Below are 23,033 nucleotides of genomic sequence, written 5' to 3' on the forward strand. Positions count from 1 at the left end.
TTTGAAAATAAAAAACTTTTATAAAGAAATGTATCATAAAGTAGATCTGACATATAAGCATAATACTATTTTCTCTTTGAATTCAAGCCTTCTCTAAAGTTTCAAAATAAATACCTAATAAAATGTTTGTCATCTACTAACAGTTTTACTTTCACCACCATCAACACAGATAAACCATCAAAATTGTCAAGAACTGTGAAATAAGATTGGACCTTGAAATTTTTTCTAAAATAACCGTTTTCCGTAGTTTTTTTTTATACGGAACTATATAAGATATTGATCTGATTTTTTGGTACGCAAGTCTACCTACATGACCGAAAGATAAAGTGTGAAATTCGTTCCGGGCCATTGATATTTGGCGAAGTATTAAAATAGGCCTTAGAATTAAATGCTTCACTATAATAACCGTTTTCCAATCCTGAGGGTTGTTTCGCAACTCTTTCAGATATTATGTTTATTATTATGCCCCCAGTAGGGTGGCATATGGCAGTTGGACTGTCTGACCGTCTGTCCGGCATTTCATTATCAAGACTTTTTTTAATAATGCTTTAAGATATTGACCTGATATTTAGTGTGCGAGTCTACCTATAAGACTTTCGAAGTAAGTATGATATTTGTTCCGGTCCTTTGATTTTTTTGGCAAAGTTATGGGCCTTGGACTTTGACAAAGAAACGTGCCGGTTCAAAGTAATTAATAATTGTCCATATCACCCATCTAATTGCGTCCAACATTATTTGTTTTCCACAAATAATTAACGTCAGCAATATTCAGGACTACGACCTCCTGTATCGTTTGCTTCAATTCGCTACTTCTCTTTCCTTGGCCAATCAAAAAAGTGTTACATCAACCATCGATAGACGAAGCATTCAGGATCACAAGAGGGAATTGACTGATAGGGGATTTTGTACAAGGCCATAAGAAAACATTGCCTAAGGGCTTATCACCACTAGCGAGTATAATAGCGCTAATCCCCTTGTTTATCAATGACAATAAAAAGTTTTTAAGAGTTAAAAAAGTTTTTAAGAGTTAAAAAAGTTTTAAGAGTTAAAAGTTAAAAACACATCTCTTTTGAATTGAGGGGAAGTGTACTGTTGGTCCTTTCATGAGAGAAAAATTGCAGTAGGTCCATTATTTAAAAAATCCTAACTTGACAATCAGCTGGGGGTGGGGGCGGGCCCTATGGGCCCCTCCCCCTGCGTACGGGTCTGCATTGTCTTATTATGCTCATCACTTTTGCTCAGTTGTTTGATATCATTTATACATATATGCAGGACAAATACAAATTGGAAAACATTTACTAGGTCCCCCACCATTTGACCTATTGGAGACATAATATTTATTATAAATAATTTCTTTAATTAAATTATGAGTGTTCATGTTTATGCACAGAAACAAAACTGAAGAACATGTATACTAAGTAAAAGTTTGCAAATTTAATCATGAAACAACAAGATTAACACAAGAAACACATAACTAAGTCAGGAATTATAAATTATAACAATAATTTTACATTTCATATTGAATTTATTAGTTGAGTTTGAGCTGGTATAATGTTACGTCCAGGTTTTAATAGAAAAAATACCATGAGTCTGAAAGGAAAAAGAGAAAGCCTGTACCATATTTTCGAAACACTGCATATTTGATGCTACATGTAATGGCATATCTTTGATAACACAACAAATTTAAATTTAGTGTAGCATATCTGATCATGTCATTGATATTGAGCATTCAAAGATTCCCAAATACTACTTGTGGCCATCCTTCTGTTCAGAAGACCTTTTTCCTTGTCAATCGCTAGTTTAGCTTTCCTATTGAAAGAACATTGTATTTCAGTTACTGCATTTAAAGGCATGATACTTTCCAGCGCACCAGATACATCTATGGTGTGGTTGGCAGAGTTTCTATCTTTACTTGAGCTAACCCCATCAACCCAAGTACCACTATCGTCTAGGGGCATAAATCCAGACCTGTCCTGTGGTATGGGCTTGTTTGAATGTGCAGTTTGTCTGAGCATGTGACCATTTGTATTAGTATGCTCCTTTGTCTCAACATGTATCATTGTAATACTATCGTGTTCCGACTGCTTTGTCTCTGTATGTAGATTTGCTTTATTCACGACACAGCTTAACTTTATTCTTTTGTTTTTAATGTAATTATTGTTAACATTTTCTTGTAAGTTTACTCTCTTTTTGGAATTTGAAGGTTTTCTATTTTCACTTTCTGAACAAATTTTACTTTCACTCATATGGCTATTTTTGTTTATTTGTTTGACAGTTCTAAAGCACTTCAATGACGTATTCTTACTGCTTGGTGCATTTCCTCCGCCTTTATTGTCTTTTCCAGTTTCAATTCCCACTACAGTCTCCTTTTGGGCTTCAGTGCAGTGTTGTTCACAACTGACTTCATTCACGCATTTTGACTTGCTCTTTTTTAACGAACTCATTCCAGTTCTTGATTTGTTTTTCATACATCTACTAGCATGGCTCTCAAACTCATCTGTGATACTATTGTTGTCATCTTCATGTTGGGAAAATAAGGATGCATGTTTTGTTTCTGGAAATGCAGATGAAATTCGTGACACACATTCCTCTTCATAATTGGTAGCACTGTCACATTCCAAAACTTTTAAATCATTGCAAGTGCCAGTAACCTTTTTACCTACATTATTAAGACTTAACTTAATTACACTTACATCAGGTTTTGCTCTCACAACTTCTCCAGAAGAATGGCGTTTTCGAGTCTTTGGATTCTGCGCAGATACCACACTATGAATGTTTGTAGAATCCACTGACTTATTCAAACACACACGTTCTGTCAATGGCATAGACTGAATGTTCGTAGAATCCACTGACTTATTCAAAAACGCACATTCTGTCACTGGCATAGACGCCCTGCCTTGACCTCTGAGTTTCTTGATGAGCTGATTGTACAGTTCAAGGGAGAGCTTATCTGGCTTCGCACGCGCAGATGGTAACAGGTCATTCTGCATGCTTTCAGATGTCCATTTCTGGAGAAAAAAGTTTGAGATTTTTGTAAGTAAATTACTAAGTTAGTGTAACAAGTAGCCAAAATAGCCACTACAGAAATCTTTATTTGGCTACTAAATGCTCATATTGGTCACTAAAATGTATGTATTACACAACTGTACAATATTTGTGTATTTTCAAATAAAGCAGGTTTTGAAACTTTCTGAGCTAACATACTAATTAACATCATTTTTTGGCAACTAATTCAGATTTCTTAGCCCCTTCCAAGAAATATTATATACCTAATAAATTATGAACATCAATGTCTGTTTTAATCGTGCATTAGCTTGAGATTAAAATTACCTTGAAAACGACAATTTATCGCCAGATAATCAATTCTTACATGTATATCATTGAACTCCAACCAATATTTTTATTAACTTGTATTATGCGAAGAACCCTCTGTACCCTCTGGTTGTAACTTGTAAGTCGCCAACCAGCCTACCATATGTGACTACATTTTATCCCCGACTGTCCATGTGTCCATCTATTCATCCAAATATGAATCCTTTGTTCACTCATTAATTACTTAAGCTGGTTTGCTGACACTTGGTACGCTGATACAGCGATATTTGGGAAATATGCACTTATTTTCAGTTTTTTGTTAGTCAAATATAGCTTTTGCTACAGTTAAGGAAATAAATGAAAAAATAATCATCTGGAATCAAGAGTCATAACGTCAGAGTTTATTTACAGGTCATCGCTGAGTCTTCACAACTACCGGTACATTATGTGCTGACCTGCCCCTGTGACCTATCAGGGATATTTAATTTTAGGCCAAAGAAGGTCAAATTTACCCTGGCCGGCTGGGTTTGTGCCGAAAAAATAATATTATTTGTTTTTGATAGCAAATACACAGTGCAAGGTGGCCAATGAGACCTTATTTCCACTGGTTGTCATCATTATCATCACCATCAGGTATATGAAATTTTGCGCTGACAGGAAAATGGAGGCTAAAAACTTTGACCTTGACACTTGAACTTGACCATGGACCAGCATGACTGACTTAAACGCCTTCTGCCAATCGTCGTAATGACCTAAATATTTTAGCAAAGTTCGTGAAAATCCTTCAAACTATTCAGGATTAAAGGAGATATGGTTTGAACGGTTAGAAAAATGTTGGATCAGTGTAGGGACTTCATATTAAAAATGCGCGGTCAATGCACTTTACTGAAAAAATACTTATTTGTTTAAATAGATCATGATACCTATAGAAAACTCTCACGAATGAGCGGGCTCTCCACTTTATCCCATTAAAAATGGTGAAATATTTTAAAAAACATCATTAAAAATGTTAACTGGGTCGCGCTTTATTCACCCAACACAGATCTTAAAAAGTCACACGGTATGAATGATAGTCCATCTAAGGACTAATAATTTTCCCAATCATCACAAGGTATAGGCACCGTGATCATTATTAATCAGTTGACAATGATCATATAATTGAGAATTATTCATGAACAAGACAAGAAATATTCCTTAACAAATGTGACCAAAGCTGGGAAAATCAGTCTTGTGTTCAAAAAATCACATTTTCACTTTTTGGCAATTTTGGATTCTCTGAACATTGTAGTTCACAAAAATGATATAGATTTTTTATTTATCACATTCAAAACTTATTTTATGACCTTCCAAAGTGACCAACCCTACATTTTACCGTCACTAAAAGTTGTCATTTAATACAAAAAAACAACGAAAATTTTCAAACAACAAGCACATTGTTTTATTAAAACAATAATCTTTCCTTTAGTCAAATACATAATTATAGTGCAATAAACTGACAACAGCATTATGGACATTTAAAATGTACCATTTGTGTTGCTATGGTAACCAATCTACATGTTAATAATCACCAGAGCACACAATCACGCCTTTTATAAATCTATGAATTGTATTTTCAATCAAGTGTTTGTTTAAAGGCAAACACAACATTAATTTCACTGTTTTGTAACTAGTTAAACGATAACAATCAATAATGTGTGTGTTCCATGAACAATTTCCTTTTTTTATTCAGTTACATGTGTATTTAAGTATAATGTAACCTCAAACACAACATAATGGAAAAACACAGCATTGAAAAGTGTTGGTTGAAAGTACACTTGGATACTAAATGTTTCAGTAAATGAAATAATCAGTATTTATCATTATTTCTGATAGAGAAAAATAGACAAAATAAACAATTACTTAAACATAAAAATTGTTTGTTTTTGTTACCATGGAAACAATGTAGCAAACAAACAAAAATATAGGATTTTCATTGTAAAACATAAATAAATACAATATTCACACTGATTTTTTTCCAGTTTTTCTGATAGGCAGTCTGCGTCCATAAGGTTAAAACAATTGCATGGTTAGATCTACATGGAAAAAAATGATTTTTGTTTTGTAAATATGAGATATACAAAACTTGAAAACAAGCTTGTGCAATTAGAACAACAAAAGTTTGCATTGAACATTTCAAAACCTGTATCAACTGACACATTTAGCAATCGTATACATGTTTTAGCTTTCCTAGGAATAGAGGATTTTTTGCATTGTTTGTGGGAAAATATATCACACAATACCTTGGCCAAAATAAACACTGATACATGATGTATGTAATTGTTGTGGCACCATCAGAGAAGATCAGATGCGCATCTTAATGCATCTTCTTTTTGGGGGGGGGGCAAAGTCTGTTTTTTGTTGCTCACCAGTAGCGCGTTTCGGACATGTCAAGTTTTTGTTTCATCTATGCGACAGAATTCACGAATGTTTTCAAATAAATATCACTGATGGTCCAGATCAAGCCCTTTGCAAACATTTCTTATGGCAGGTTGTCACAGCTCACATTAACATTCACTTTCGAGACCTTCCTGAGAGTGATTCTGACTACTGTTGAGTCACTAAATTCCCTGCATTCCACAACACCGGAATGCTCCGCTGACACATGGAAAATGATGAAATTTGGTGACATTCTTTATGTGGTGAAACAATGTCGTAAAGTAATCCTTCCTGTCTTAGATAACAACAGGATTGGAAGAGTCCCCCACAAGCTGGGGGATGTTGTGGCCTGTCCTTGACGATAACCCCACAGACGCAGCGACATCAGACAACATTTCTGCAATGAAGTTTCTGTATCAAGATTACCATTTAATTAAGAAGCAATTGCAAAATATAGTTTTCCTATTATCAAATTATTATTTTGTTGTTGTTGTTGTAATAGAAAACTACAAAGTTTGAAGGATGATTTTGCATGGGATTTTGTTTGCCATATCAAGAATTTCATACCAATAAAACAGCTGAAACTATTAAAATAAATATTTATTTTCCTGTTACAAGACTGACATAAAGTACCTACACACTATTTTTAATTGATTTATGTTTTATTATTTTTATATTTTATCACATGGCAGAACTACTTGATAGACCTATGGAAATGCAAACAAGGTTTATCAAGAAGGATCATACAGGTCACATACACCATACTGTGATAAGGAATTTACCTCCACTTTGACTTCCAGATGCCAAAGTGCCAATCTGGTGTAAACTTTGTATGTCTTATCAACATAAAGCTTAGTGTGATGATTCTGTGTAAACCTGAAATGTTAAAAAATAATTATTAAAAAAGGTCAGGCTACAATTTAGAATATGTATTTTGTAGTAATTGACTGACTCAAGAATGTTGACTCATTTCAATATATTATTTTAAGAGAATTTTCCTTTTGGGATTGATACCAGAGTAAAATTTTTTTAAATATATTTACTACATATCAACATGCTTTACCATTTTGCAATTGCATTACTGCAAACAAATATTTTTAACAACAGGTTTAGCTAAACTAATTTTCACAACATTAAAAAAAGCTATCAGAAACACAATAACTAAGGGCTTGTTATTACCTACAAGAACTCTCCACAGAAGGTACCAGATGACTATGTTGTTTTTATTTTGGCCGCAACAGTTGTCACACTGAAAGTGAGAATGCTGTTCGCCAAGACCGTAACTTCCCAACCTGTAGAATATCAAATTATTGGTTATTTATCTACATAACACTTGTTTTATAATAATAATTATTAATTAAATTTGTGCTTAAACATTTAAAAAAAGTAAACCTTAAATTTGTTTTGTTTATCAGCTTCTGCCACATGAAGTTCAGACTGTTCAATAAACGCAGTATCTGATGGTTTTTTTTGACAGCTTCTACATCAATATCAATATCAGACTCATCATGGTTTGACTCAAGGTCACTTTCATCACAGGAGTCTGTTCCATATAGCTAATCTAATGGCTAAATAATTTGTTTATACCCCTATATAGTATAAAGACTAGTCTTATACTATTTAGGGGTATATATTTTTTTTTATTTAGCCATTAGATTAGCTATATTGATAGAATTTCAAACTCCTGTGCTTTCATAATCATCTACCACATCAAACAAATCTTGAGTAGCGGGGTGAGAAGTTTCAAAATAAAGATCATTTACATTCGATAAATCATTTAAATTTAAAAACGAAGTGTCCTGGTCTTGTGAAATTTCACATGGAATAGTGTTGGTGTTAATAAATTGAGACATGATATTTTAAAGTCAAATTTAAATCTTCCACCATTTCATGTAAACAATTCAGTTGCTAGCGTACAGTTTACTTCCGGGTCAAACTTGCGAGTCGCGAAAATTAATCACAAAGCCAAAATACACATATATCTTTCACTTACCTATTTTAAGCATGTGGAAATATCATTTCCGAACCTTCTTCGATTGAAGACATCCATTAGTACACGATGTCATTTTGATTTACAGCGTTTAATAGCCATTGAAAATGAACACTACGAGACAGGTTGCGCTACCTGTGAACTGCTCAAACGAAACAGTGACTTTCAAGGGGAATAATTTGAATTAAATAAGCGGATTACAAACCACCAATTGTGCCAGTGTTTAAAGGACATATTCATGCTATATTGTGGAAATTTTCAAAGCATGTCATAAATTATGAGACGAGAAATTGTATGAAAAAGATGAAATATCCAACACATTTTCGTACAAGATTTTTATCTCGCGATTTCCCGACATAAACGTCAGCGTACACAAGACTGATTTTCGCTGACGACGTCACAAATAACGTTAAAGCAGGTATATACGATTTTGTCAAATATTTATGAATTTATATAAAATGTGTACAAAACTTATTATATATATATTTCAATCATGAATGTAGGTAAAAATGCCAGAGGTAAAAATGCCATAGGTAAAAATGCCAGAGGTATAAAGTCGCGCCAGTCAAAAATCATAAAAAGCGACATTTAAAGTTATGGAAGCCAGAACTAGTCATTTGCAGGTGTGTATGGAACTATCGGCTTTGCGTGGTTAAACAAGCTGTAAATAAACAATTATGACATTGGTTGAACGGGAATGAAATAAATCTTTAAAGGTACATCGTTTATTGCCGCATTTGTTTGAAAATTCAGAAATAATTTTAGTTGTTTCCTTAACCGCTCGACTCAAGGTAATTGGAGGATATTGACCTTATCGCAACATCCGGGCACTTGCGTCAGTTAGAGTTACATGCCCCTTGACGACGGTGAAAACAAAAAAGCTGTCGCCATTTTATTTGCATTGAAATATTTAACACTGCTCGCAAATTTCTTAAGTTAAGGCACATCTTCGCGACCATTTTTTAGAATAAAAATACCCAGAAATAGAAATTCTTTCATTATAAATTTCATTTAATGAACGAACACAAATAAGGATGAAAACAAACAACCAATACATTTTAAATATATGCAACATAAAGTAGCTGATTTGAACCTCTATATTTGTTACCTTATTACCTTGTTACGTATTAAATAAATTATCATGATCAATGTTATTGTTTTTATTTAATTCACACCAATTTCGACACTTTTTGTTTCCGCATGTTAGGTATTTGAATGCCCCTTTCTTCATCACAAACCGATTATCTCGTTATGATCGGATACTGTCCAGACAAAGAAAACCAGTGTCATAAAGCCAGCTGGGGACCTATACTTGGGGCTCTGCATAAACCACATGTGGTCATTAAACACAATTTATGATACCTCCATGTCATCTCTTGTCATACTGAGCAGTCATTTTAGCCAAATTTTTAATGCCGAAATAATTGAATATACAGTTGCTTTAAAAAACACGTTGACACCTTAAATAAACATTTAATTAAATTAAATGCAATATTTTTCATTTGATTGTTTGAATCAGTCTTAAAATCGTGTAAGCTTTTGTATTCTGGTGTTTAATTGCCCCTTTGTTTTGCATAATCCGATTATCTGGTTTTGATCAAATATTGTCCAAACTTAACTGACAAAAAGGTGTCATAAACCACACTGGGTGGTCCAGACAGTGTCATTTAACACGATAGATGCCACCATGTCTCCTCTTTCTGGTAGTATTAAGCAGTCATTTGGATGAATAACTAACGCCGATGTACTTAACAGTTGCTTAAATTAGATATGTGAAATATGGTCAAATATAAAGTCATGTCCAATTTAGATTATCAGAAATTTACACCGTAAAGATACTAGCCCGATTAATTTATTAAAGTATTTAATAATTATAAAATTTACGTAAAAAAAACAAGTAACGTATTTAGCGTGTATCAGTTAATTAAAAAGACGTCATTCCGTATTAAGATTTAATGTTACGACAATAAACGGTCGACATCATAAAAAAGAAATTACGTTTGACAGCAACGGGGGTAAATAATGTTTGAAAAACAAATATTTATACAGATATATGTGTGTTAATTTTAATATTTGCCACTCGTACTCATTATATGAACACAACTAAGGCTTTCAGTAAGTCATGTACCAGATGTCCCTACGTATTTTACAGCTTCACATTAGCATGATAAATTGACATAGTAGAAATATAATTATAATGTTCGAAGATGAATGAACCCTGAAAAGAACGACAATACTCATTACATCAACATCTACAAGGATACTCCCATTATTACAGAATAAACGAATTTACCCGGTGTCTCAGTGAGAAGGTTAATCATGAATGTCGCCGCACTCGATCATCGGCCACTTGGTTGGGTCATTTTTCCAACATCCAGCTTGCAATTTGTACGGACATTCATTTAGTCCAATTAGTTTTATTTTCTGATCACATCGGGCTTTCGAAGTGCAATCTAACCCTTCATAATAGTCAAAAGACATTTTAAACACCAATTACAGGACATTTAATTACTTACCAACTTACCAATAGGAATGCAATTGACGAAATATCAGCAGAGGTGCTCAATCAGCGTAGTAAATCGACCGTATCTAGGGCATTGTTTTCACCGTCGCTAAGGGAATGCCCCTTATGTGACGTCATCGCGATAAGGTCAATTACATATAACATATACAGCCAGATGTTAACTTGGATTGCTTTTCATGAACAACAAAATTAGTGTTTAATCTATTTTAGCCTTGCCAGAAGCAAAAATAACCCATGGCGAAATCCATAATTGGCAGCTACATAATCATACTGTATTCATAGTGGCTACTAAAATTTACGTATTTTTTTAATAAAGCAGATTTTCACATTTTCTAAGCTAAAATTCTAAATAACATGAATTTTGGCTACTACAGAGTTATTCAGAGTTAGGTTTAATGGTCTAAATGCATAAATTTACCTGTGGTTAATTCAAATGAATTACATTTCACGCAATCTGTGGATTAATACACATATCATCTGTAATATGTCAATTTAAAATGTAAAGTTATTCTAGCTACTTCCTCCAATCTGAACTACAACAACAACTTATTCAACAACAACAACAACAAATTGTTCGATTTTAATCTAGATGTAGAAAGTTTCATTGCACTAAACTGCTTATAATATATGTTATATTTATATTGCGTTTTTGTGTTCATTTTTACGATTGTAAGACACGGTCTAAACACAACCTTTCATGTGAAGTTCTTGGATGAGCGTTAATGGACTTGCCACTTAGCGGTTCGCCCCTGTACAGTTCGCCCCTCAATAAATACCGGTAATCATATCATGTTTCATTAACAATGGTGTGATTTTACCATTTGTTTGTATCAGTGTCTTTTTGATTTCATTCTAACTCTTACTCCCCTAGGACTATAAGACTGTGGAATACTCTACCAACCTAAGCCATAAAGTCAAATCTAGCCCCTGCCTCGATATCTTCAAAGAGAGGCTGGTGGTGGTCAACATGTAATCTATCTGCTGCTCTATTTTAACTGTAAAATACTGTTTTCCCCTTTTTTGGCGTAGCTGTATAAGCCAGCGTTTCACCTTTCCTGACCTAAGTAAGTGTCCAATAAAATTCAAATAAAATTTCCTGCGACTAGATATGAATGAATACACTTCATTTATTCAATTGGCTGATTTGAACATACCACTCGAACATTGGAAACATAAACGCGTCTTTGTAACACTGTTTTACTGCGTGTTCAGCATGAAACAATTTTATCTATTATGAAAAGGCTTGATAGATAGAACAGTTTTACACTCAACTCTCGACATCAATACAGTTTGTGCGTGCACCTTTTATTTTCAGAGGATTGCCAGCGCCAGAGCGTTTGTACTTAAAGGCTATGTTCTCATATTTAGTTATTACTTCCATATTCCTGTCTGTGTACTAGTATATTTAAGTTCATAAAAGTATTGTTTTTCCCTATCCTGATATTCGTTTTGGCCAATCCATTTTAAATTGTTTTGGAAATTGAACATTTAACATGTAAAAGTATAGAGGTTTAAACAAGCAGTCGTTCCAGCAGTGGAAGCGTGGCCTCCCTTTAATGCATTGCATTCCAACCCGCAAGGTATCAGGGTCAGTTTTCGGCCAGTACAATAATCGTTATATATATAATATAGACGCTTTCGTAAACTAGGTAAACTGGAATTTTCTTTTGACCAGAAACAGGGGTCTCACGAGTGGGTGAAATGGGCGATTTCTTCGAAAAATTAATATTCACTTCGCACATTAATTTCATGAAGGCGAAGTGACTTCTCCTCCTTTTAATGATTTACTTTGTGCCAGACATTGACCGATAAAAATGAATTTGATGTGGAGAATTGGACACAGGAGGATTCTCAGCCATTAGTGCCCCATGTACAGGTCATGCAAAGTTGAACATTCAAAAGAACAGTCTGGAGCTATTACACTTCTTGTAACGGTTAATAGATGATTCCTTGATTAATTGCCTTCTTCTGGCTAACAATAACTAAAATTCAGCAATGTTAAATGGCCCATTGAAACAATACTAAGGAATGATCAAATGGGAAGATGTAACCTAGCACTGGCAATAAATATGGGGCTCATTTACAAGTCTGATTTGGAATCTCTGCTGTAAAATGAGATTTTAAATGAATTTTTAATTTAAAACAAATATTAATTTTGTAAAAAAATATGAATTTGATTTAATGTTGAATTGCTTAAAAGTAACAAGGAAGTAAAAAGATTCTGAACATTACTGGCTTGTTACAATTGAATTTATTTGATACACCTGTTCAGGAGAAAAGAAATTAAAAGTAAAATCAACAATCAATGAGAAATAAGGAAAATGTTGGTTTTATACACTTAACATGTCTTATTGTATAAAACATGTGAAGAATTGATTGAAAGCTGAACAGAAACCACTTATCCGTTAAGTTGTTGCAAAATATACGTAAAACTAAGATCTATGACGCAAATGTACAATTTCTCCCAAATATGTTACCAATTCTCCCTATTTTGGCTTCAGGGAGAAGTGACTTCTCCCTAAATTTTTAGGCTAGCTTGACCCCTGAGAAATATGTTAAATTAAGATATTCAGCGATATAATTATGGTATGTCAATAATAGATTCTTAATGTGTTTTCAACAATACCATGATCAATATTATTTTTGATTAATTTAACAAGAATTATTCCACCATATTGACTAATGTATTAAGCATGAGCTTGATGATTCTCGATACTGTTTATAATCGAATCAAATAGCAATGCCGACAAACCACTAAAACAGGTTTGTTCGAAGAATGCGCGCATAAATATTTAAAATATGTACGGATACTTCGCGTGTGGCCAGTTGACTCGTATCTTTTAACTTCATTTCCATTCTTCTTTTGGTTTTCTGTTTTGTATCCATAGGTTTATGACCAGCAATATGTTATAATATAAAATAAGCTGTGAAAACTCCGCGTAACATCTCGTACTGTGTGCGATGCAGCTAAGAACTGCACAGAAAAAGACAATCGCTATCTTTGATCTCATTTATTGAACTCTTTACCTTTCACCAACTCCTACCACAATCAACGCCATATATCTTTTTTTAAAGATATGTCTTGTACTTGTTAACTTGCTGTACATTCTTCTATTTAACAACTGTCTCTCTGACAGCGCCGCCCAGTGATTATATAAATTGGCAATTGATTGTTGGGACGTAAACATGTAAATGTAGATGTAGATAATGGTCTAGACCTACGATGCAAAGATCAATCAATCAATAACAAAAATATTGGAAACATCAATTCAAGACTCTGGCCAGTGTTATATCTCGAGTTTTATTATATACCTGTTTAATGCTTTTAACAAAATACAGGTTGTATCAATCATTGAAATAAAAAATCACGTATTACGCTACTCGCTGTTTTCAATTCCATATTACCATACTAGCCGGACTTCTTTGACCCATTTAATGACGTCACATTACGCGCACCGAAAATAGAAAAATTTTATATAACGAAATGTATTACGTAGTACATCGTGTGACGTCATTTCTGTGACGAAACACAATAGTTTTATCTAAACTCTATGGAATTTAAGGATCTGTCGGACGAGGTGTTTTTTAACAGTAAACTATTTGTTAAAAACATCGAACAAATTCAAAACGTATTTAGGAGTGTTTGTTTATCATGCATAAATGTATATTTCGATAGGAATACAATAAAATAGTGTGGTTTAAACTTAGTTTTGATAAAGACATGGAAGGTAGAAGCGGAAGTGCATCTTGTTTCAACGTTTTTGATATAAACATCGGATTAAAGTTGTCAACTTAATTGTTATAAACATTGGATTAATGATGGCATTAAGGTTAGCGTGTCGGAAACCTGTGTTTTCCCGGTTTGATTGTTTGCACATTAAGTTACATAAACTGTATTCAAACGCGGCTTAAATAAACTATGGTGTACCGTTTTAGTCATTGTTTTGTCAGTTTTGTTATCCCCCGCCATTGGCGGAGGGATATTGTCTTGGCGTTGTCCATCCGTCCGTCTGTCCTTCCGTCCGTCCGTCTGTCCGTTCGGCACTTTTGTGTCCGGAGCCATATCTTGGAAGTGCTTTGGAGGATTTCAATGAAACTTGGTATGGTAATAAATATGGATAAGAGGATGATGCATGCCTCATGGCATTGTACACCATCTGTTAATAACAGAGTTATGGCCGTTTGCATCTTGGAAAAATGCTTTTTTGTGTCCGGAGCCATATCTTGGAAGTGCTTTAGCGGATTTCATTGAAACTTGGTATGAGTATATATATGGATAAGAGGATGATGCACCCCAAATGGCATTGTACACCATTGGATAATAAAGGAGTTATGGCCTTTTGTATCTTGAAAAATGCTTTTTTGAGTGTCACTTTTGTGTCCAGAGCCATATATTGGACGTGCTTTGGCGGATTTCAATGAAACTTGGTATGAGTATATATATGGATAAGAGGATGATACATGCCTAATGGCATTGTACACCATCTGTTAATAACAGAGTTATGGCCCTTTGTATCTTGGAAAAATGCTTTTTTGTGTCCGGACCGGAGCCATATCTTGGAAGTGCTTTGGCGGATTTTATTGAAACTTGGTATGAGTATATATATATATATATATATATATATATGGATAAGAGGATGATGCACGCCAAATGGCATTGTACACCATTGGATAATAAAGGAGTTATGGCCCTTTGTATCTTGAAAAAATGCTTTTTTGAGTGTCAAATATAACACTTTTGTGTCCAGAAGCATATTGGCGGGGGATATCAATTCAACGAATTTGCTTGTTAAAGTAAAAAAAACAATTGTTAACTGTTTTCGTTAGTTGTTGTATATAAGAAAAGGAATATTACGCTAGTCAATTGTTCCAAGAGTTTGTATCACTCTCATGGCTTGTGTTATTTCGCATCACACTCGAGGCTCCGCCTCTCTTGTGATACGTCACCACACAAGCCACTCAAGTTATACAAACTCTTGGAACAATTGACTAGCGTAATATTCCGTATATGTCAAGGGCCCTCTGGTGTGTGGCGTTTTCAAAAGTAAAATTATCAACATAACTGAGTAGCTTGTATGTTTATGTGTGATAATTGATTACAAAGACCTAGAAATATCATGTTGATAGCGAGTAACTGCATAGACACTATCTCATCAAAACGCGATACTCTAATAAGTGGCATTTAAAAACTGAGTTATAAATGCGTTTTCCATACATCTACAGGTTCAAGTTAGTTATTATGTGTTGCGTTCATGGATAGATCTATGTGTTTTTAGCTCACCTGAGCGATAGCTCGAGGTGAGCTATTGTGATCACTCAGCGTCCGTCCGTCTGTAAACAATTTGTAAACATCTTCTTCTACTAAACCATTGAGCCAATTTCAACTAAATTTCATGTGGAGCATCCCTAGGTCATGGGACAAAAGAATTGTTAAAAAAAATTTGATCACATAACCAAGATGGCCGCCATGACCATATATGGTAAAAACCTTAAAAAATCTTCTTGTCAGAAACCGCTCATCAGATTTTCAAAAAATTTCACAGGGATGACCTTTGAAGGCTCCTCTGAAAAAGTTGTTCAAAGAAATTTGATTCGTCAAAAAACATGGCCGCAGGAGCTCGTTGAACTTTGCATGTTTATTCGTTTTTGCCTATTTTGTGAAAACTTTAAAAAATCTTCCACATTTTTTGTCCGATCCTTTCCAAATTTGCACTGTGTCTTTATATCAATGAGGACACGAACCCTACAAAAAATGAGCATTATTGGTCCATGAAGTACAGAATTACCTCCCCTTGAATTGAGAAAATGGTGTTTATGCAATGAAGTCCAAATTTTTCATCCAATTCTTTCCAAACTTGTAAGGATTTAGCATGGTTCAAACAAGGGAAACAACTACGGTTTATGCATGTTATTTATTACAGATTTGCCTCCCTTTAATTCATTCAAAATCTCATTTTACAGCAGAGATTACAAATCTGACCTGTAAATGAGCCCCATATTTACTGCCAGTGCTAGGTTACCTTTTCCCATTTGATCATTCTGAAGTATTGGTCTTGTAATGCTGCTACTGCTTCTGCTACTGCTACTGCTACTACTACTACTACTACTACTACTACTACTACTACTACTACTACTACTACTACTACTACTACTACTACTACTACTACTACTACTACTACTACTTCTACTACTACTACTACTACTTCTACTACTACTACTACCACTACTACTACTACTACTACTACTACTACTACTACTACTACTACTACTACTACTACTACTACTACTACTTCTACTACTACTACTAGTACTACTACTACTAGTACTACTACTACCACCACCACCACCACCACCACCACCACCACCACCACCACGTCTACTATTACTACTTCTACTACTACTTGCCACTACTACTACTACTTTTACCACTACTACTACTACTACTACCACTACTACTACTACTACTACTACTACTACTACTACTACTACTACTACTACTACTTCTACTACTACCACTACTACTACTACTACTTCTACTACTACTACTACTACTTCTACTACTACTACTACTACTACTACTACTACTACTACTACAATTACTATTACTACTACTACTACTACTACTACTACTACTACCACTTCTACTACTACTACTACTACTATTACTACTACTACTACACCACCACCACCACCACCACCATTCACAGTGACAAAAAACGTATTCACACAATGGCTGCTACTACAACTTATAGCCGATATAGGGGGGCATGCATGTTTTACAAACAGCCCTTGTTTCTATGGGATTTTAACCACAACTGTTCATGTTTATCTCCGACACATATTTTTAGGTCACCTGTCATGAAGTGACACGGTGAGCTTATGTGATCGTGTGATGTCCGGCGTCCGTTGTGCGTGCCTGCGTTTGTCTGTGCGTCCGTCTGTCAACAATTTGTTTGTGTAGACAGTAGAGGTCACAGTTTGCATCCAATCTTGATGAAATTTGGTCAAAATGTTTATCTTGATGAAATCCGGTTTGGGATTGTATTTGGGTCATCTGGGGTCAAAAACAAGGTCACTAGGTCAAATAATAGAACAACCTTCTGTAGACAATAGAGGTCACAGTTTTCATCCAATCTTTATGAAATTTGGTCAGAATGTTTATCTTGATGAAATCTGGGTTGGGATTTTATTTGGGTCATCTGGGGTCAAAAACTAGGTCACTAGGTCAAATAATAGATAAACCTTGTGTAGACATTAGAGATCACAGTTTTCATCCAACCTTTATGAAATTTGGTCAGAATTCTTGATGAAATCTGGGTGGGATTGTATTTGGGTCATCTGGGGTAAAAATCTAGGTCAAATAAATAGAAAAACCTTGTGTTGACAATAGAGGTCACAGTTTTCATCCAATATTTATGAACTGTGGTCAGAATGTTTATCTTGATGAAATCTGGATTGGGATTGTATTTGGGTCATCTAGAGTCAGGAACTAGGTCACTAGGTCAAATCATAGAAAAACATTGTGTAGACAATAGAGGTCATAGTTTTCATCTGATCTTAATGAGTCAGGTGAGCGATTCAGGGCCATCATGGCCCTCTTGTTTGTTTTCACCTTCAGTTGTTTAAGGATATGCATTTTACATTTTTATGCCCCCTTTTAGAAGAAAAGGTGGCATATAGTGATCGGACTGTCCATCTGTCTGTCTTTCCGTCACACTTTGCGTTTAGGTTTCAAAAAATGCTCATAACTTCTATGTCCCTTGAGATATAACCTTCATATTTGGTATGCATATGTATATGGACAAGGCCTTCCCATACGCACACAAAATTTTACCCCTGTGACCTTGACCTAGAAGTTCGGGTCCGCGTTTAGGTTTCGAAATCTGCGTTAAAGGGGCCTTTTCACAGATTTTGGCAATTTTTTAACTTATTCATTAAATGCTTTATATTGATAAATGTAAACATTGGATCGTAAAAGCTCCAGTAAAAAATCAAGAAAAAAATTAAAAAAAGGAAAAGAACATTGCCCGAAGCAGGTTTCGAACCAGTGACCCCTGGAGTCCTGCCAGAGTCCTGAAGTAAAAACGCTTTAGCCTACTGAGCTATTCCGCCGAGTACACATTCTTGATGTATTTTATACCTTATATAAGCAATCTTCGTAGTTTCAAAAAATTTAACGACAAAAACAGAACTCTCCAAATTATTCAATCGTTTCGCGTTGCAACGCTTTATAATTTTTAGGTTTTAAAATCGTCAAAAGATGCATATAATGGCTATATTAGAGCATGGTTAATGTTCAGTATTACTGTTTCCTCACAAATATCATAACTAAAACGAAAACTTACGAATCTGAAACAACTTTTTTCAATTTTTGTCAATTTACCAAAGCGTGAAAAGATCCCTTTAAGGTTTCGAAAAATGCTCATAACTTCTATTTCCCTTGTGATATAATCTTCATATTTGGTATGCATGTGTATATGGACAAGGCCTTTCCATACGCACACAAATTGTGACCCCTGTGACCTTGACCTTGAACTTAGGGTCTGCGTTTAGGTTTCGAAATCTGTGTTTAGGTTTCGAGAAAAGCTCATAACTTCTATGAAGCGTTTATAGGGGGCATAAGTCATCCTATGGTGACAGCTCTTGTTCTGAAACAAGTTAGGCCTAGATTGTGGGTCTTTTTTGTTAAATAAAACAAAAGTCGCAAAGATATGATTAAACTAGTGAGATCTTTCTGGTTAATTGTTCACCAATGCTATACAGACCATATTATATAGGTAACAACCATTCTTTTATTTTGATGTTCAAAACGGGTTTGAAAACGTAAATTAAGTGATTGATGCAAAAACAATTTGATATCCCTAAATAGATGGACAAACAGATAAGTTGATTTCAGTATACTGATACTCCAAATAAAACTGTGTTGGATTTGAGGAATCTGTTTTTATATTGCACTATTCAGGAGTCAAGATGACCAGCAGTATGCTGAAACCGTTGATGTTGAAGAATGGCCACACTATGCCACGGCTGGGGGTTGGGACCTACCTTCTCTCAGGAGGGCTATGTCAGGAGATTGTTCAAAGGGCTGTTCAACTAGGGTATGCATGCATCCAGGGTTTTTCCAAGATTGTTTTAATGTTAAAGTACAAAAAAAAAACAGTTATTTGTTCTCAAGTGGTTATACCTGAATAAAAATAGATGTAGAAAATGTAATGTGGTGACCTACAACAATTATCACTATGCCAGAATTTGTCAGACAATGTCCACAGACTTTAGTTCAGTTATATCTTAATTTTGTTACTGTCCTATCTGATAATGTTTAGTTACTCCATGCTGAACAGTTTGGAATTTAAATACTATGGAGACTTATGATACTATACAAGATTTCAACATGAAACATCATATGTGTATATATATCAATTAGGAGAAGTGCCATGCACAAGACCCACAACCCCTTCTTAAATAAGAGTTATTGCCCTTTATTGTTTTTTAATGATATCACTTTTCAAGGCTATACCTCAGACTAAAGATATAAGATTTCAACATGCAAGTTGAATTTGTTTATATATATAAATAAGGAGAAGTACCAAGCACAAGAGTCATAACTCTACACTTTCTTTAATCAGATTTATTGCCCTTAGTATTTGTATGATATTACTTTTCAGGGCTATATCTGAGATACTATACAAGCTTTGAACATGAAAAGGCACAACCCTTCAAATAACCTTTTCTTTTAGTTCTGCACCCATCAATAAACAAAATTTATTCTGCAAGGGATATCATATAATAAGCTTTCTTCTGAATTTCAGTTACAGGCATATTGATACAGCCCAGGCCTATGAAAATGAACAGAATGTTGGCGCTGCTCTTCATCATGTGGAGAAACACAATATCTGTCAGCGTAAACACCTCTTTGTTACAACAAAACTTGCCAGTGTTTACCTGCATCCATCAGCCGTGAAATTGAGTTTAGAGGAGTCACTAGAGAAATTGAAACTCCGGTATGTTGACATGTTTCTGATACACTCACCATGGGGTTTGAAAAATCACAGAAACGGGAACCTGCGTCCATGCCTTCCAGACGGTTCCTTGGATTTCGAAGTTTATGATCTAAATGAAACCTGGCGAGCGATGGAAAAACTAGTCACTGATGGTCACGTCGAGTCCATAGGATTATCAAACTTTTCATTGAAACAGACCGAACAAATTCTTGCTACTGCCAAAATTCTACCTCAGAATGTGCAACTTGAATGCCATGCTTATTATCAACAGAAGGTTTTGCGGGACTTTTTAAGCAAGTATGGCATAGTGGTTACAGCATACAGTCCTCTTGGTTCCCCTACTAGACCCGCAAGACATATTGTACCAGAAAACGAATTTGAAATCCTTCTTGAGGACAATAATGTGAAAGAAATATCAAAAAAATATAATGTGTCCTCTGCATTAGTTTTGGTTCGGTTCTTACTCCAGCAAAACTTGTGCGCCATACCAAAAACAGCCAGTTTTGATAGACTTAAAGAAAATATCAAAGTGCTTGATTTTGAACTTGATTCTTCAGACATTCAGAAGATGAAGTCATTTGACAAGAATGTGAGATATTTTGTTTTCAAGCCGTTCCTTAAGCATCCCTGTTTTCCAAAGGCAGGCGAACCATTTTAAGACATGATTATCAATGTCAAATCAGTTTTTTAAGTGTGAATGATCTTGCATTTACTTTATCGAAAGGCAGATTAGAATGCTGAACTTTGCAGGCTGCTGAAAAATTGACAAAGAAAACACAACTCAGCATACATCAATATTTACAAGTGAACAAGTTGTTGGCATCTTCTATAAGTTGTAACAAATGCTGTCAGCTGTGAAGTCAAGGTTTATTTAGTGTCTGTATGAAAGTATTAAATTCAGTCTGATTGATAAACTAATCAATTTTACTTGACATGTTTTTGCTGGCCGTAATTGCCAGAATTATGTAACTTTTTTCCTAGACCTCAAACAGTATTATGCGGCTTTGTCCCAATGTCGAAAGATTTCTTGCTGGAACGGATGATTCTTGAATTGGTGGTATAAAACCAGCTTATTTAGTGTTAAAGAGCAATATTTGTTCTTAGAATGTAACTTTTATTCCATTGTAAACAGAGAAATATGTTTAGAATTATATAATTTGGTTGTGTTTATGTAACTATGGTAATCAGTTATTTTCGTTATTTCATCACCAAGGTTAAAGTCGCCTTGGCGTAGTTAATATTATGTCCACCTAGTGACCAGGAGGTCATGTGTTTGATCCCCACGGTGAGAGCATTCTATAGATCACGGCCAAATACACCAAGTACTGGTTCTACCCAGAAAACAGATTTAAGAGTGTTAGGAAAGCCTTAAGCTTTCAATTCAATTGAGCTGAAATAAAGGGGTTTTAACTTGGATTTAAACTTAAATCAGTTATTTGATTGTACATACTCACGTTGAATATAAAGGAGGGAGTAGATGAATTTTTTTTGAATTCTGAAAAGAATAAAAGATAATAAAGGGAAGTGAATAATTGTAAGGAGAATTGAAGTAATGTATTTTTATTTTATGTGATCTAAAGCATATTTTTCAATGTAAAATATCAGCCGGTCAGCATTGTTTGTCTGCTAGTAGATTGTATTAATGATGTGTTGAAGGTTGTGATTATGCTACTTAGGTGCTTGTATTTATTAAATTGGTGCTATTCTTGTTCAGTTAACATACTTCATGTGTTTTTTTTATGAAAATAAAACCTAACACAGAATGAAGGAATAAAAATATCTGAGTAAATAACATCCATGTTTTAGACTGTGAGGTCCATCAACAACATGTATCAGTTTACATTACAGACATGTTTCACTGGATTGTCCCATGTGTTTTAAAAAAAAAACTTTGGTTAATTAGTATAATTACATTCGTCTTAGAAAAATCTTCAGAATAGCTATTATTATGACTCAGTGATAGTTTACATGTGTCGTCCTTTTATGCTGTAGCTTATGGTGTACTGATCATGCATGGTATTTAACATCAGTTGATATTGGCATCACTGTTTATTCATATATTTTAGTAGTTTATTCTACCTCTGGCTAGTTGCATAATTATTGTATGGTTTTATACACCATGTTTACTAGAATTAGATGATCACTTACGTGATACTACAGCTTTATACGGTGCTGCATATATTTGTTATATTGCAATGATATATATTTCATGACATTAAATAATCAAGCTGTCCAACAGCCTTATTGTTATAATCAACCCCACCACAAGGTTTGCAGCCGCAATGTAAAGTAGTGTACATGTACATGGAAATACCATGTTTTGAAAGTAAATGGCTTGCATGGTTGTGAACTTTTTTACTGACTACAATTTGCATTAGTCTTTTTACAAAATTGTTTAACCCTTTACCACTAAGTTACGTCTTTTCACGCAATTGTAGTCCCTTAGAAAGTTATATTCAATTTAAGACCTTTCTTACTAGATTCAAGTTTTTAAGGCTTCATCTCCAAACCATAGATACCGATGAGCAGCAAACAGCATAAAATCTGAACAGACTGCGAGTGACTCTCAGGCTGTTCTGGTTTTATGCTGTTTGTACATATCCATATTCAATTCAACAGAAATCCATATTTTTGTATAAACCAAAAATATTCATCAAACGATTCACACGTCTTCAGAGCCATTATTTAAGATAACTGACGAATGCCTATCTACATGAATGATGACTACAAATGTGCTGATCTATGTGTCTTTTGAAAACTAGTATCACATTTCGATTGGCATGCATTCCTG

General features: G+C 34.5%; 3 protein-coding genes across 4 annotated transcripts; 1 reads left to right on the forward strand and 2 right to left on the reverse strand.

Moving 5' to 3' along the window:
• Window positions 1–1,422: 1,422 nt before the first annotated feature.
• Window positions 1,423–10,784, reverse strand: LOC127833938 (uncharacterized). Its single transcript, XM_052359462.1, has 2 exons — window positions 10,660–10,784; window positions 1,423–3,008 (listed from the first exon to the last, which is right to left on the reverse strand). Exon 2 carries the CDS (start codon window positions 2,988–2,990, stop codon window positions 1,713–1,715), a length of 1,278 nt encoding a protein of 425 aa, XP_052215422.1. The 5' UTR covers window positions 2,991–3,008; window positions 10,660–10,784; the 3' UTR covers window positions 1,423–1,712.
• On the reverse strand, window positions 4,727–7,709 carry LOC127833948 (uncharacterized). The gene is made up of 4 exons (XM_052359474.1): window positions 7,491–7,709; window positions 6,907–7,019; window positions 6,510–6,603; window positions 4,727–6,138 (listed from the first exon to the last, which is right to left on the reverse strand). The coding sequence occupies exons 1-4, from the start codon at window positions 7,502–7,504 to the stop codon at window positions 6,024–6,026; spliced, it is 336 nt and encodes a 111-aa protein (XP_052215434.1). The 5' UTR covers window positions 7,505–7,709; the 3' UTR covers window positions 4,727–6,023.
• LOC127833941 (aldo-keto reductase family 1 member B1-like) lies at window positions 10,778–22,429 on the forward strand. 2 transcript variants are annotated; one of them, XM_052359465.1, is made up of 3 exons: window positions 10,778–11,019; window positions 19,204–19,339; window positions 20,051–22,429. In XM_052359465.1, exons 2-3 carry the CDS (start codon window positions 19,212–19,214, stop codon window positions 20,898–20,900), a joined length of 978 nt encoding a protein of 325 aa, XP_052215425.1. In that variant the 5' UTR covers window positions 10,778–11,019; window positions 19,204–19,211; the 3' UTR covers window positions 20,901–22,429. The 2 variants fall into 2 exon arrangements, with proteins under 2 accessions (XP_052215425.1, XP_052215426.1); XM_052359466.1 differs by having other exon boundaries at window positions 10,803–10,835; window positions 19,197–19,339.
• Window positions 22,430–23,033: the final 604 nt, after the last annotated feature.

This window comes from Dreissena polymorpha, chromosome 6, assembly GCF_020536995.1.
Source record: "Dreissena polymorpha isolate Duluth1 chromosome 6, UMN_Dpol_1.0, whole genome shotgun sequence".
Lineage (NCBI taxonomy): Eukaryota > Metazoa > Mollusca > Bivalvia > Myida > Dreissenidae > Dreissena > Dreissena polymorpha.